The 16,366-nt window shown below is 37.9% G+C and overlaps 1 protein-coding gene across 1 annotated transcript; it reads left to right on the top strand.

Moving 5' to 3' along the window:
• The first annotated feature begins 160 nt into the window (after positions 1–160).
• tdrd3 (tudor domain containing 3) lies at positions 161–14,626 on the top strand. The gene is made up of 14 exons (XM_014473008.2): positions 161–359; positions 1,870–1,954; positions 3,373–3,438; positions 5,456–5,616; positions 6,945–7,086; positions 7,256–7,327; positions 8,779–8,928; positions 9,330–9,482; positions 10,018–10,195; positions 12,163–12,288; positions 12,467–13,413; positions 13,628–13,753; positions 13,935–14,074; positions 14,387–14,626. The coding sequence occupies exons 1-13, from the start codon at positions 322–324 to the stop codon at positions 14,049–14,051; spliced, it is 2,361 nt and encodes a 786-aa protein (XP_014328494.2). The 5' UTR covers positions 161–321; the 3' UTR covers positions 14,052–14,074; positions 14,387–14,626.
• The last annotated feature ends 1,740 nt before the right edge of the window (positions 14,627–16,366 follow it).

The raw sequence follows: 16,366 nt of genomic DNA on the forward strand, positions 1-16,366 counted from the left end.
TTGATGCAACTCCATCAGTGTTCTTGTTTACTATTCATAATATCCATAAAAGAAGAACGTACTTATAAACAGTTCCGTTTGTAAAATGAAAAAAAGAAAAGAAAAAGCGAAATCTCTTTTGTGATCCTCTCGGCACTCCGTACTCGTACTACTACGCGTCTCAGTCGGTGACGTATTCACGACTGGGTCATTTAGTGCTCACATTAACGAGCTTTGTTTGAAAGAAAATATTATGTAACACAGTACCAGATAATTGTTTGTTACTTGGTCACTCATTAAAGCTGCTGTTGTCTTTATTAGACACCTGCAATTTGGACAAAAATGACCGATCTGACAGAATCTCTGGTCAAAGAAGGCTGGTAGGTAGCATGTTAGCTTATGTTGCTGCTAGCAGCAGTTATGCTGAGATGTCAGATAGGTTGCTGGATAAAATCAATAGTCTGCTGATTTCCTATAAGAGTGTTGTAAGAGTCCGACGGCAGCCAGACTTACACACATAAACCAGAGAATATGGTGCTCGGGAGGATAAAATTATACTTTCAATAACTTATTTTTTGTTGTCTGCTTCAGAATAGCAAAAGACGCTTCTGGTAGCTAGCGCATACTTAGCATTAAAGACAAACAGATGCTTCTTCTCGTCGTCAGTGAACAATATTGTTGATACGGTTATTGATATGAGAAGACAGACCTCTAAATGAGATTCTTGAACTACACTTAAATGTATAATATACAGACATTAGCAGTGCTGTGTTTTGCACAGTCTGTAGAATCCACTCTGTACTGCAGTTCCATACAACACGCCATCAGACATAAGATGTCATTTTTACGTTTACTGGGTAATAATGTGTGTCAGTAATCACATGCTTCTGTATATTTGAACTAGAGCACTTTTGAGGGAAAAATTTGGTTTTGAATAGATCACTACTCGCTTTAATCCCCTTAAATGTTAAGATTTGAAACATATTAAACAAAACAGATAACCAGCAACCCACATTTTAGTATTTTTAGTATGTTTTTCAGTCTTTTAGGTGGGGGCGGGAGGTGAGTTTCAGAAAAACAGCATTGTGTTGTTTATCTTAATAGGGAAATGTTTTCCTGTTGATTGTTTTTGATGCCATTTTTACAATTATTTAGCCATTGAGTGATTGCAAAAGTCAAAACGATATATAGCATGATTCATTTTTTGCCTCTTCGTATTTTCCACATCATTTTCTCTGTGTAAAACACTTCACTCTATTTAAACAACAGCATTTAAGAAATCATCCATCGCGAGAGGTCAAAACAATGCTATTATTGCGTTTCTGTCAGTACTTGTCTATAGAATAGACAATTTGTTTCACGGGTTTATTTGCATTGCTCCATTCACTAATTTACTAAAGTTGAAGTGCATGAATAAAGAAGACAAAGCATATTTAGTCCAGCAGTGCATGTTCACGTCCTACTCTCCAGGCTCTACGTAAGAGAGTTTTTTTCTCTCTTATAAAATCTCTGAACATCATTTAAAATGGAATTGAACAGTTTATTTTTATTATCTAATTCTTATTGGGTTTGGTCTCAAATACAGTGGTTTAACTAAATGGTTTTTCCCAGTAGATGGACAGAAGATTTTTTTGAGGACTTATTATACTGATCTACCCTTAACAAATAAAATTATGTGATATAATTGTTTGTTGCTTGAACAATGCATCATCAGGGTTTTTTTTAAAAAGCTGGTAATTATTTTCTCAAACTATTTTTATGTAACATTTGTAATAGTAAAGCAATTTATACCTTTTGAAAAAGTTAACCTTTTTAAATGTTTACAAATCCATGTTTGTTCCTTCCTTTTCACCTTCATCATCTTTTTTCTCCACAATGTGTATCAACCAGGTACCTCAGTGATGAAGGCATAGCGGAACTGAAAGGATCTGCAGAGAAAGTTACACCGAGTGACCTTATTCGCATTGCTCTTGATGTGAGTTTTAATTTTCTAAGTTTTAAATGATCATTTTTGCAATCCGACAGCTCTGTTTTTTAGTTCCCAGGGAAATTGCAGATATGATCTAATATTCAATTTTTTTACTGCTTTGGGTACTAGAAGTTCTAAAGGTCTGACTTACATTTAGAAAAGTAATTTTAAAAAAAACAACAAAGCTGTTAGCACAATTTTAAATGGCATTTCAGTCCTTATGGCATATGACTACAATCTTAATGTCAATCTGGTACTTATTATTGGGGAAGAAAATTGCATTGGCTGTAATTTCCCTGCATGTAGAGTAACACTTTCTCTTCACCTCATTTCTCTTTGATCAACTTCTCAGTTTTCTCCCTCTGTCAGTAAGTGGAAGTGAGATTAGCAATATATAATTTTTTTAGGACATGTCAGTGATCGTCTCATTTTCATGATGTGTGTAATTACAGTGATGCAGCTGGTATGATTTCTCATTTCGATGTGTATTTTCATAAAGCACATTGTATTCAGATGGCTCAATTACTTAAAAGATATTTGAATGTATTAGAGAAATCATTAACATACTCAGACTGGGGAGCGTTCCCCTCTGTGTCTTCAGAAGGACAAAAAGGCAGTTCATCTTACCTGTAGTTTCAGATGAGCACAGAATGTTCGCCTCCACTGCGAAAGCTCTGACCTTTACGGTTCAGCCTGGAGTGCTGCCAAAAGATCTAAAGCAGCACTTGCACACATCGCCGCACAGCAGGTTCATCCAGCCTTTCTTACTTTAAGATAGAGATAGTAGACTCATAAAACATGTTAAAGTTCAAAGAAACTTAAAATAAATCTAATATTCTTAATATAAAAGAGTAAGGTTATTGTTGGTTTTTAAATAAAAGTATGATGGAGGAAAAAAAATGGTAGAATTTGAAAGGATCGTTTTTGAAGTAAAGCCCTTAGTTTTTATTTCTATATCGAGGGAATACTTTAAAATAGTCACAAAGCCAGTAAAAACCTGGGGTTTTATTTGCCGTATTGACACATTTATTGACCCCAGATATGAAAAGACAAAATGTATTTTGCACCAAATATAAGATGAAAGTATATTTGCTTCTCATTTAATTCATTGGAGATTTGTATTTAAATATAGACAAACCTGATGAGAGATTTAGTGTGGTGTGATTGGTTAAATATTTGAAAATGTTATTAGTAATCTATTTGTCCTTCTCTTAACCATATTATTTGTTGCCACATTAATGCTTTTGTGTTCTGCTGTGCAACTCGGTGGATGAAATGAGTGTTCTGTTTATAGATGCTCATCAAAATGTGAATTGTAATATAATTTTTTAGCAGTATTTCATAATGTCATTTTCATTTCTTGTCTTTTATGACTGCTGTGATATGTGTTGTTTCTTTCTAATGATGCAGTATGTCCTTTACAGAGTGATCTTAGGCCTATTGGGAAAAAGGTTCTTCCATCTGATATAAATAGTGGAAGAACTGAAAAGGTAAGCGGAATTCATGTCTACAAAGTGGGTTTAAAAAGGTTTTGTGACCTTATAAAACTCGTTTGTTAATTTTTTTTTGTCACAAATAAATTTTTCATGTTGTGAAACAAATGTTAGCATGGGACGAATGAAACATGAGTATAAGCAAATTGTATTTTTAAATGATGAGTTCACTTATAATAACTGAACTTATAACTGAGTAAGTTATAACTCATCAAAAAGCCTATTCTCACCCTATGTGAAAACTAATCATCCCCATTGTTCACCACAATTTTATGGAAGGTTGAGTTCAGTTTCTCCACCACACCCAGGCCTGATTATTGTAAACCAATTAATCTTTATAATAGAACCTGCCTGACAAGGTTGGGTCAAAGACTTTTACAGACACATGTCACAGCCTTATTAAAAGAAATTGAAGAACAAAGTAGGAACAAAGTCACTGCCATCTATCTGTCTGTAAAGGACTACAGACATTATTCCTAATGCTTTGGGACTCTAGCAAAGGACAGTTTATTTTTCATAATTGGAGAAAATGTGGAAATATTGTGAACCTTCTCAGGATTGGTCGATCTACCAAAGTTCTTCTAAGAGAACGTGAACAACTTATCCAGGTAGCCACAAACAACACAGAACATCTAAAGCAGTGTTGGGTCTTATTTGCCTAACTTATGGTCAGTGTTCGTGATACAACAAGAAAAAGTGTGAGATAAAAACACTTTTGGCCAAAAACAAGACAAAGGTCCATTTCACATTTGCCATACTATGTCTTAATATAACTTTAGGAAAAATGTTCTGTGAATTGAAGTAAAAAAAAGTTTTACTTTTTATACAAAACTACCACAGCATTTCAGGAAGAAAAAAAATGCATCACATAGAATTTCACACATGGGGGTGGTAGTGTGGTTTGGGGTTGCTTCAGGACAAGGATGACTTTCTGTAATTAATGGAGGTATAAGTTCTTCTCTGTACCAGAAAATCCTGAAGAAGAATGTCCGGCCTTCAGTTTGTGACCCAGAGAACTCTTGGGTTATGCAGCAGAACAAATGATTCAGAGCACACCTGCAAGTACACCTCTAAAAGGCTCAGCAAAATAAAATGAAGGTGTTGGTGTGTCCTAGTTAAAGGCCAGATGGAAATCTGATTGAGATGATGTGGAATGACCATAAAAAGACCATGCTGGAGAAGCCTCCAGTACATCTGACCTTAAACAATTCTGGAAAAAAAAGAGTGGGCTAGTATATTCCACAGAGACTGTGTAATGCTCACTGATGTTCATTGCACATTGATGGCAGTTTTTGTCAAGGATGGCTCAACCAATTTCTAGTTTTAGGGATAATTATTTAAACTATCCCTAGCTACTCAAAACATGTTAGTTTTGAGTAGCTATTTTTCCTGAAAATAATAAGAAAACAGATTTTTCCCTGCTTACTGAGGTTATCTTTGTCTGAAATTAAAATGCATTTGATCTGAAGCATCCAAGTGTGACAAAAGTCATAAGCAGAAATATGTAAGGAAACAAATACTTTTTTATAACAATGTATGGATCCTCTTCAATGAAAAATTATGCAATATAACCAATTTTTGGGGTTTTAGAAGAAAATCAATGCTTTATTCTCATCCATAATGCAGTTCTCAGAACCTCCACTAGATGGTGCTAACAGACTGGCAAATACAAATCCCTTTTTTTCTTTTTGTTTTGCTTGTGATGCTGAATCTGAGTAACTGCAGAGAAAATGTTCCAGCTATTAAAACAAACATTCTTTTGTGTGCTTAGCTCTTCTTCTCTCCAAATACAAAATGCTGACTAAATCCAAATGTAAGCGGTGGAGCAGTTTGGGGAATAAACAAACCTGTGCTGTCATTAGCCTCTTAAACTGAAATATTTACCCATGTCATGCTTCAAAAAACGTAATTTATTCTCAGTGCATCTTGCACTGCAACTGCTGGAGCTTTTGCTTGCACCACCTGCCCATTTTCCTCTCAATCTAATTTAGTTTGTCTTTTTGCAAATGGACAGTTGGAGGGTCCATGTGTCCTCCAGGTGCAGAAAGTGAGAAACATCTCGTCTCCCAAAGACCATGAAGAGTCCCAGGGAGCACCGAGAATGCTGCGTCTCCAAATGACAGATGGGCACACCACCTGTGTTGGACTGGAGTTTAAACATCTGTCCAAAATCAGGTAGGTTTTTTTTTTTTGTACAAAAGAGCAGGTGCAGTTTAGTGTATTTGTTTGAAAAGTCCACATCTATTAATATTTCTGTAGGAAAGTAACCATTGCCATAGAAATTAGATTTAAGTGTGTTTATGTTTTATTTTTTATTTCTAAGGTTTGATTTATAACAATATGTGGGTCGATAGTTTGTATTTTTCTTTCGCAAGATAAAATGAGCTTGCGTCACAGAGTCTACATGAAAGCTGAAGTATCCTTGTGAATTCATGTGTACTTTCTCTTTTTATGAATTTGATTTCTTCTTGCAAAATTGATGTTGAAAGGTGCTCATTTAGCTACCTCCTCATATTCTTAGCTAATGTGTAAGGCCTCTCTGCACACACTCCTCTTTCACCCCCTTGTCAACACTTTCACCCTGCCGTGTGCCTGAATTTCTCCTTTATCTGCAATTTCCATGTGGCAGCAGCTGATTTAACAACTCGCAGCCTTAATTACATCTCCATCCAAGCAACGGTGGCCTTGGTGATTGCTGCCATGGTGACTAGCCAGTCTGTACAGGTGGAGTGGCCAGAATGTAGTCCGTGACTTCCTGATGGGAAGAGAGGAGAGAACAGAACAAATCCCCTCTTTATGAGCGCCACACACACACACACACACACCCACACGCACGCACACACACACACACACACACACGCGGGCATCCGACAGCAGCGCTTAATGTTTCTGATGAAAGTGTTCGCTTTAGTGTGAGGGAGGCCTTAAGTGGATGGAAAAGAAGGATGAGATGGATTACCGAGCTGTTCACTATGTAAGACAGTGATATAAAGGGAGCACAATTAAACAGTAAGAAGCAACTATTGAGGTTGAATAGTGTGTTTGTGATTGAATTAGGGATACGCTGCACCTCATTTCTACAATGCCGGTGTCATGAGAACACCATCTATCCCACAGGTCTGGAGTGAAATCCCTAATTGTTACTTTGGCTTCCAGCATCAGTAGCTGGAAATCCCTCCAAGTCCCTGTGCTTTCCTAATGAGAGAGGCAGAGGCCTTATCAGGCCTGATGAGATAGAGGCGCTTTTAATTTACCATGAGGATGGGTGAGCAGCTGGGATTATTAATAGTCTCTCTTAGCTTTGCCACCCATCTGCTGGCACTGCTCCATGTCATTTACAGAGTGATAAGGCAATAGGGTGTTAGAGCTGGTAGATACAGTTAAAATGTGCTAAACCCTTGAAATCTGAGCTGTGGGCGTAATAATTATTCATAGCTGTTTATTTTTATTTATTCATTTACTTTTATTCCAATTTTCTTGTCTTTTGTTTGTATGTCTTTCAGTTTGAATACACCTCCTGGGACCAAGGTGAAGCTTATCGGTTCAATCCAAGTTAAAAATGGTATTTTGCTGCTCGATGACTCAAACATTCACGTTCTTGGGGGAGAAGTGGATCATATGGTAGAGAAATGGGAGCTACAAAGGGTGAGGGTCAACCAAAACTCAGCTTTGTGTTTAAACACTAAAGCCATCATTATATTTTGAATTATTTTAACTGTGTAGTTGCTACCGTGTGTCTGTTCTGTCGATGTTTTTGGAGTTGTGCTTGTCTTTTGCATTTTGAGATGAGTTTGTTTTCTCCTTCAACCTGCAGAGTCTGGCCAAACACAGCAGGAGTAACATTGGAGCAGAAGGTGGACCTCCACCTTTCGTGCCATTTGGTCAGGTGAGGGACATTGCTAATGACAACACCTCATCTTTTTTTAATCATACCTTGAAAACTGGTTTTGCCCTGATACAAACAACAAAATTGTTGAATCTGTTTGGAATAATTGTGCTTAAAATTTAAACAGTCCGCAGAGACACGTCGGCAAATTTAGTTTTCAGAGCAACCTTACTGCCAAAATTAATTGTGACTCCTAGTTGTTGACCTGCTGCCTGGAATCTGGATTCTGTTTTTGTCAGCCCCTTGACGTTACAGAAGCAGATAAATGCAGTTTTAAAATCAGCTTTTTGCCTGCCAAGAACCATTGCCAAGGTGAAACCATATATTCATCTTAAAGCCTTGAGCAAAAAATATTCATGCCCTTTTATGTCTCGTCTAGACTAATGTATATTCTTTATCTTTATCTTGGTCTAGGTTAATTCTCTCTGCATAGTTTTCAGAGAGAAGCAGCATGTCTCTTAATGGGCACAAAAATACACAATCATAATCAACTCCAGACTTGTCATCTCGCCAATAGCTTCCTGTTTTGCTTTTAGACCGATTTGGACATTTTATTAACTTTTTAAAGCTTTAAATGGGGTAAACCCATCATACCTAGCTGGACAAACTTCTTAACATTCACACACCTGTCAGAGCACTTTTATCAATCAACCAGTTTCTTTTGGGCGTCCCATGATCCAGAACAAAAAACAAAGACGTTTAGCCAAACATGTTCAAAAGCTCACCTTGTACTACAGCGTCTTATTATTCTTTCCTGTCTAGAACTTTATGTAGAGAACGAGGCCTACATGAATTTTTGGTTTTATGCTCTTTTATTTTATTTGGTCAACATTTGATGTTAATTTCTTAAGTGTTGTATGAAGAAGATGGACACTGGCAAACCCATGTCTTAACAAATCTGCAGTAAAGTTCTCTGATCTCTTGGAACAGTTGTGTCTTTTTAAATCTTTAAAGCCCCTCGCTGATTTTAAAGAAATCAGCTTTGGTATAGAAGTGTATATATAAAAGCTGTGGTCTTAGCTGCATCTCTAGCCTTGAATTGCTGCTGAAATTCATAGAAGCGCCACTTGAAATGTACAAAATGTTAAAATGCTTAAGTGGAATGATACTTTATTGAGGAACTATGCATTACAAGGGAAGATTAGGTTGTTTTAATTTAAAACTTACACCTAACATTATTATTATTATTATTATTTAGATATTAATACAATCTTTATTGCTACATCCTCACCAGCATAAGTATTGTGAATCTGATTGCTTGGATCTCATTTTGGAAGTAATAATGCATTAAATTTGATTTTTTTTCCACCCCAAGTAGTTTCCTTTTTGTCCTAAAGTAAATTTTTTCATGTTGGCACTTGCATATGGAAACACATTTGCAATTTAAGTGTCTATTTCCTTCATCTATTTCGCTTTAAAATGTGGATCGTGTGTTTTTAACCTTCTTACAGAAGTGTGGAAGAAAGGATGACGTAGACAGCAGGGAACTAGATCAGAGGAAAACCCTGCAGACTCAAAATGTGATCAAAAGCACAGACGAGAACGACGAGTTCGAAAAGCAGCGGACGGCAGCTATAGCTGAAGTTTCGAAGACTAAAGAAGTGAGTAACCCCACCATAAATTTTGTATGTAACCAGTGTTACTCTGCATTCTAGTTATCTAAAACATAAAGTTGTAATTATGTTCTTGTTTGACTAATTAACACCTTTCCATTTGTCTTCCATTGTTAAACATAGGCTTTTTCTACTATTGTTTTTCACATGCTGGGAAATCACACCGTATCGCATATTGATTGCAATTTTAGTGCAAGCTATTAAATTGGTTCTACATTTAAAGTACATGGGACTTATTGACATTCAGGTTAACTTGAATTGTTCCTTCGACTCTTTGAATTAAAAGTCATAATTTCACCGTCAGTTACAAAGCTTTATGTTTTGATTGGTTTTCTGCGACTCCATTGTCCCTAATGTGTTTTTTCTTCTTCTTTTTTTCCTCTCCTCAGGGCCCTCGCACATTTGGTGGTGGAGGAAATGCGGGCAGTAATTTATCCAATGCAGCATCCTTCTCTCGAAGCAGAGACTCTCACCAGCAAAGGAGGCGAGAAGACAAGCCGGAAAGAACAGAAAGCAGACAAGATGGAAACTATAGAGAGCTGGTGGGAAGATAAATATAATTTGGACTTATGTAAAAATGGTCCTGAAAAACAACCCTATGTCTGTTAATGTGCATTGATTGTTTCAAATTGTTTTTTTTTTTTTTCCACTGGAACTTGGTTTGTGCTTCTTTTTTCACTCTTTGATTTTGACTGAGCTTCTATTTTATGGTCCAGAGGCTAGATAAGACATTGATTAGGATATTGAAAAAATGTAAATGAACTGAAGGTAAATGAACTCAAGTGGCGGTCAATTTATCTTGGTTTCTTTCTTGTTCTAGTGTTTTCTAGTTACACAGCTTTGGCTTCGACAGAAAGTAGAATTGAATAGGATGTGATTAAGCTGGGCTTCAAAGTATGTTAAAGATGGTTGGTTTGAAACTTAAATCCACAGCCATACAAAACCTGAACCATCTGTTTTTGTCCCTTTATTCTAGTATTTTAGCTTTATGCAAATGTAGGTTTGTACATTTGTGAGTTGTCCATGCAGTATATCCAGTTCATATGTATTCTTCCTCTCATTACGTATGGTGTCTAGGTGGATGAACGGGCTCTGAGAGACATCATGGAGATGGGCTTTAATAGGGAGGCTGCCCGACAAGCTCTGATGGATAACAATAACAACCTTGAAGTAGCACTAAACAGCCTACTGACCGGATCTTCCGGTGGCAGACCTGGCTCAGTGGTCCCTGAGCCTAACAAGCCACAACTTAGAGGTTCATAAACACACACACTCAAACACACACACACACCCACACACTGGAACACAGATAACATTCCATGCCCTGCAGTGCTTCTTGGACCTACAAAGTTGGCAGAGGTTAGGAAAAGGTTGGGTAGCAACGTGGCGGTCCCTGAAATGCGCTGAAAATCACCAGAAGCCTAATTAACGGTCCACGATGGCGGTGCTGCAGGTTTTAGTTCATTTATCAAGAACTGCTGTAATGCTGACTTTCCCCCCCCAAGCACACGATAAGGTTTCAGTTGGGTATTGTTTTACCTCGGTTATTTTATGTATGTTTCTCCGTGCTAAAAATCGTCCTGCAGCAACGTGAAACTTGTTTAATCATCCTAAGCTTCTTATAAAAACTTTATTGTTGTTACTTCATACATAAATCATAATCAGTCCAGAGGGATTTTCTCTCTGATCAAAGCTATCATGCCTGGTCAGGATGGGCAAAGTCTTATAATGAACACAAACCATACATATTCACAGACCTGCATAAATATACACACCTGTGACCCTTTCCAAAACTCCTAAATAAATGAATGAACATTGTCTTAAACATTATGTGGGTAAAAACATGTTTCCCCAATTAAATTACACAGAATGATGTATTTTAGGCATTTATTTCAGTTAGCTTTGATAATTATGGCTTGGAGCTATTGAAAGGCAAAAATGTAGTTTCTCAAAAAATGTGAATATTACAGAGCACCAATGAAAACTGGATTTTAAATGCAGAGTTGTTGGCTTACTGAAAGGTAAGTACAGTAGATGCACTCAATACTTGGTTGGAGCTCCTTTTGCATGAATTACTGCATCTTTCCTGAGTGGCATGAAAGCGATCAATTTGTGGTTCTGCTAAAGTGTTGAAGGAAGCTCAGGTTGCTTCAGCTCTCCTGCCTTCTGGGTTCTTGTGTTCTTCCTCTTCATCTTGACCGTACCCCATAGATTTTCAGAGTTTTGTGTCTGTACAGTCTGCTAACTATTAAAGCACAGTTATAACACAGTCATTAATCCAGATATTAGTCAGTGGTATTCAGTGTGAGTAGGGCTGGAATGTATCATATCAGTCATGATAATAATGGTAAAAAAGTTAAAAATCAAAGCACTGACAGTCATTGCTGTCAGTGCAAGTCTGTGACAGATGGAAGAAATGAAAATGAAAAGCATTCCAGGTCATTAGGAAGTGTGCACAAGCTTTTACTGTAATGTGACATATATTTTTGTGTTGAGCATTTTCCTTCCACTCAATTTTGCACTAAGATAGTTGAATATGACGTGTTTAACCAGCTTCTTTAGCAATGATTTTTGTTTTTCAGCCTCCTTGTTGACTTTGTCTGTGACAGGGCAGCAGTCTCCCCCATGATTGTGTAGGACCATAAGATGTATTAAATCAAACACATTGGTCTTTTGTTTTACTCCCATTTTCTTTTGTGGAAGATGTGGTTTAGTAGCTGACATATTTATCAAAGTTAACATATAAAATAGGGGTGCACCGATTTATCGGCCAGCTGATTTATCGGCCAGCTGATTTATCGGCGCCAATTTCCTTAATTCTTGGAGACCTGTGATTGGCCGATACTTGCATGTGAAGCCGATCTTATCTCTCGAACTTATCTACCACAGCAAAGGTCTTAAAATCAACCACTGTCCTCCTTTGCTCTCTCATGAGAAAGGTTTGACGGATAGACAGGCCCACCAGGTCATGTCTGCACGTTGCAGTTAATAGTCATCCCACTGTTGCCAACTCAGCGACTTTCTTGCTATATTTAGCGACATTTCAGACAAAAAAAATGGTATCGGCCAAAATCGGAATCGACAGGTCAGACTTCTTAAAGATCAGGAATCGGCGATCAGTCAGAAAACTGCATTCAGTGCACCTGTAGTATTAAAGTATAACAGATTCAAATTATATGATTCAAACTAATTTTAACTTTTGCTGTATGATCTTGTTTGCAGCCAGAGGAAGGGGGAGAGGCAGGTCGAGAAATGAAGACGAGGAGGACGGAGCAGGGGGAAGACCTTCTGGACCAAGCACCCTATTTGACTTTCTCGAGTCCAAGATGGGAGCTTTCTCCATTGATGGTGGGTGACTGGTTTTCTCATTCAACACTAACCACAAGTTTAAAAAAATGCCCCCTCCTCACTAACAAGTTCATTCATGAATTTAAATGCCTAAAAATCTGGAGCAGAAGAGAATTGTCAGCATTCCTTGAGTTGTAAATATTTTTATGCAATGATTATTTACTTGGTTTGTTTTCAGAGCCAAAGAATCAGATAACACAGCGGCAGTATGAGAACAAAACTAGTTTTTCCAACTCAAACTATCATGCCAAAGATGCATCCCAGACCAAGTTCTCACATAGTGACCACAGGCAACAGAGGAACGACAGGCCACCCCGCTTTCATAAGGACACAGATTTCCCCAAACCTGGGCAGGAGGCAGCCTCAAACTCGGGAACACCTCAAATGTCGGCTCCTGCCCAGCAGTGGAGGGGCCAGGAGAAATGGCCCCGGAGCACATCCGACCGAGCGCAGAACGACAGGAGAGAAATTAGAGACGAACAGAATGTTCCCGCCACCATTATGTCTCCTCTCACACATTTAAAAGAATTTCAGCAGCAGACTGAATTTAGCGGGGCTTACCACCCACGGTCTCGAAATGGGAATGGCAGTAGTATGTCTGGACCGCCTCACAGGCGAGGGGTAAAAGAAAATGTGCCCACCTCTAAACCCAATAATCCTGCAGGAGGGGAAGTAGATGGAAGAGGAAATTATAAACGCTCAGAAAGAAATGAGGAAGCCGGCAACAACAGGAGGAAGGGTAGAGCCGAGCGGCCAAACTCTGACCACTTTGACAGACAGAGGGACGGTGGGCCGTTGAACTTTAACCCAAGAGGAGGAAACTCAGGAACTTCACAGGAAGTGGGATTATCACAGGGCTCCCGAACTGTAACGGGGGATCCTTCGCACTTCCAAAATGGAGAGTTGGAACATAAAAGGACTGGGCCCATCAAGCCAATAAACTCACCCTGTCCTCAAAACAGAGAGCAGCAGGCCAAGAGGAACGCTCATAACAGCCAGGGATCTAAAAGGAGGACAGGGCAAGGCCGAGGTCAGGGACCTAGAGGAACAGAAAAAGGTTACATCACTGAACATGCATGGAAACCTGGAGACGCATGCCTGGCTCTGTACTGGGAAGACAACAAGGTATGGCATGCTTTAACTGACCTAAAAGATGTTGAAGCTATCTTTCTTTTCTCTTTAGTTTGTTTGATACCAAAAATAATCTTTAGAATCCTTCATTGTTTTTTTTTATTTGATTGTCATTAAGTAAATGGTGCAAATGTTTTGCATATGGAAGTTGTTTTTTTTTTCTATTCAAATTTGGTTTCATTTGTTTTTCTTTCATTGTGCCTGCAAGTATTACCATGCCAGGATAGACGCTGTGCATCCTTCTGGCTTGACAGCGGTGGTCGTGTTTAGTGATTATGGAAACTGTGAAGAGGTCCTCCTGCATAACATCAGACCTGTTCCTGATGACATGATGGTAACCGGTATACTTTTATTATTAGTTTATCCTCAGTATAAGCGTCCGAGCTAGCACTGTTTTTAAAAACAGTAATCAAATCGTATTTCTGTGATGTGCAGAAAGCTGATGAAATGTTTATGCAGTCTAGTCTGATTACAAGCAGTGACATATCACAATTATGTCAAATCTGCATCTTCAGGAGGAAGATGACGGTTACTATGACAGTTCACTGGAGTTTCGCCGTGGGGGTGATGGACAGCCGAGACGCTCGAGGCCCACGCAGCAGTACTACCAGCCGCCCCGGGCGCGTGATTGATGTTTCTGTGTTTACACTGGCAGGTAAATTAATAGCTTTTTTTAAGACAATAATTACACACAAACGTTGTGACTTTTGACTGTTTCATTCAACTCTCCTTCTTTCTGCGTCAGAAAGTGTGCTGAAGTGGTTTTTCTGTTTTATTTCCCATTTTTCTTTCTTATTAAAGGATATATCTTCTTATTATCACTTTTACATTCTCCATTGGTGCGATGCAATGTCTCACACTATTTCACAAGGTCAATGATGATTTCACAAGATGCCCAAAGAATGTTGAAGTGTTTTTTTGTTTTTTTTAATTTAATTTAATAATAGATTTTCTCTTTGCTCTTCAGTGTGATCGTCCCCCATGCCTCAACTTTCTGCAAGAATCCAGAGTGCTTCCTGAAGTTTTTAAATGTCCACATCCCACGGACTAACAGAACTTTTCAAAGGGCTTGCACATAATGCAAAAATAATAATTAAAAAAACACATAAACTCCTGTTGTTTTTTTGGTCAAGGACATATCTACTGTATATGTTTTGAAGATTTGTTAAATGGATGCATCAAAAATAAACAACTAATTAATAGTAAATGCAGGTTGGTTATGTTTTGTCAATTTTATCCAACTATGCAACTTGGGTTAAGAATAAAATAATACAGGGCAGGAGAAGAAGAAATGCATCAAGATATCATTATTGTTGCTTTGGCTTTTTTCTGAAAAGTTGTCAAAAAAGGACCAAAGATTTTGTGCAAGAGCTTGTTCAAGGATTAGGATAATATGAGCAGTTTTAATGTGGAATATGTATTTTTGTTTTTTTACATAGATCATAGGGATGTCAAAACAGAAGAAGAGGAGAGATGTATTTTGATGGATTAGAGAAGCCTCACAAGAGAGTAAAAACAAATGCTCTCATAAATATAGCAAGTATATTTATTTTTACTTTATTTTTTAGTAAATTTGTGTTGTTTTCAGACCTCACGCAGGCTTCACAGCCTGCACTGCCTGCCTCTATCTTCTAGTTTAGCTGTTACAATTCTCATCTTGTAGATAATCATGAGCTCTACAAGTCCATAGCAAGCAGCCTGGGCTCATCTGTTGTGTTCTTTGAAGCAAATCCGGAGGGTAAGACAATCTCTTCCCCCACTGTAATAGAGACTGTTACACTGCAGAGATATCATTTTGCACATTACAAAAGGGACTTTACCAAGCTCTTCAGACTCTGTGCACACTCTGTTGGCTGTTTATAGGCGTGTGCTGTGCGAGAGATGCAGTTTTACACATGAAGGAAATGATCTCCACCTGGGCTCCAGTTTCTTTCTTACTAGCAGCAGGAGACGAACGAACAATGCAGCTGGGTTCAGCAGAGAGGTCACAGTGTTATTCTGTATCGGGAGTCCAAAAGGGTTTGCTTTATTTTCCGAGTGAGGCGCCAAGCGAGCGTGCATGAATAATTAACCGCGGGTAATATGGAAACCCATCCGCAAGGGAGGAATTGAAAGTGTTTGAGGGGACTAACCTCATGCTGGCTGGAAAATAATAAGGGATTGGTTTTCAATCAGATAAATGGTGATACTCTGGTAGAACAGCTAAGCCACCTTCACACTGGATTTAGTTCTAAACCCTATAGGTTGTGGAGTAATTTGGTGGATTCAATAAATGTTCAGCTTTCCTCTGAATACCACACACTTGGGGGCGTGTGTGTGTGTATATATATATATATATATATATATATAATGTATACAGTATATATCCCAAATGATTTGTAGCCATAGTTACAGTAAGTAAGTTACTTCTTATTACAGTAGTCCTTGTACCTCTTAAAAACATAATTAAGCAATGTTTTAAAAGTGAATTTTAATTTTGCTTTTAATATCATACAAGTGAAATTTCACTTTTATGTTTTAAAATTTAAATTTATATTAATGAGGCTGCTGGTACTAGTTCATAGGTGAGTCAGTGTCATGATATGATTGTATGTGGGCGTGTTCATACACAATCACTCAATACACACATGGAAACATTTTTTTTTCTCATGACTGATGTTACATGTTGTTTTGTTGTTTTAAAGTTTTCACTCAGGGTAGTGACAGCTGACTGGATATTTTTGTGTTTATATAACAACACATTGAATGCTATCTGGCTGCTGTGATCAAAGTAAATCTACAGCTTAGAATACTGTTTATGTAGTTTTTTTTTTATATATATATATTTCTTTGTGACAGAGCCTTTAATAGTTGGATATGATCTCAAGTATACGACCCACAACAAAACAGCCTTAGATTATGATTGGATCTTACATGACTGGATTTACAGTCAAAATGAAACGTATTG

The sequence above is a fragment of the Xiphophorus maculatus genome, chromosome 4, assembly GCF_002775205.1.
Source record: "Xiphophorus maculatus strain JP 163 A chromosome 4, X_maculatus-5.0-male, whole genome shotgun sequence".
NCBI classification, from domain to species: Eukaryota; Metazoa; Chordata; class Actinopteri; order Cyprinodontiformes; family Poeciliidae; genus Xiphophorus; species Xiphophorus maculatus.

Bases quoted from the DNA above. Each gene is read 5' to 3' on its own strand.
- tdrd3 (XM_014473008.2), top strand. From the start codon at position 322: ATGACCGATCTGACAGAATCTCTGGTCAAAGAAGGCTG. The intron at 7,087-7,255 runs GTGAGGGTCAAC...TTCAACCTGCAG, and splicing joins AGAAATGGGAGCTACAAAGG to AGTCTGGCCAAACACAGCAG. The intron at 9,483-10,017 runs GTGGGAAGATAA...TATGGTGTCTAG, and splicing joins ATGGAAACTATAGAGAGCTG to GTGGATGAACGGGCTCTGAG.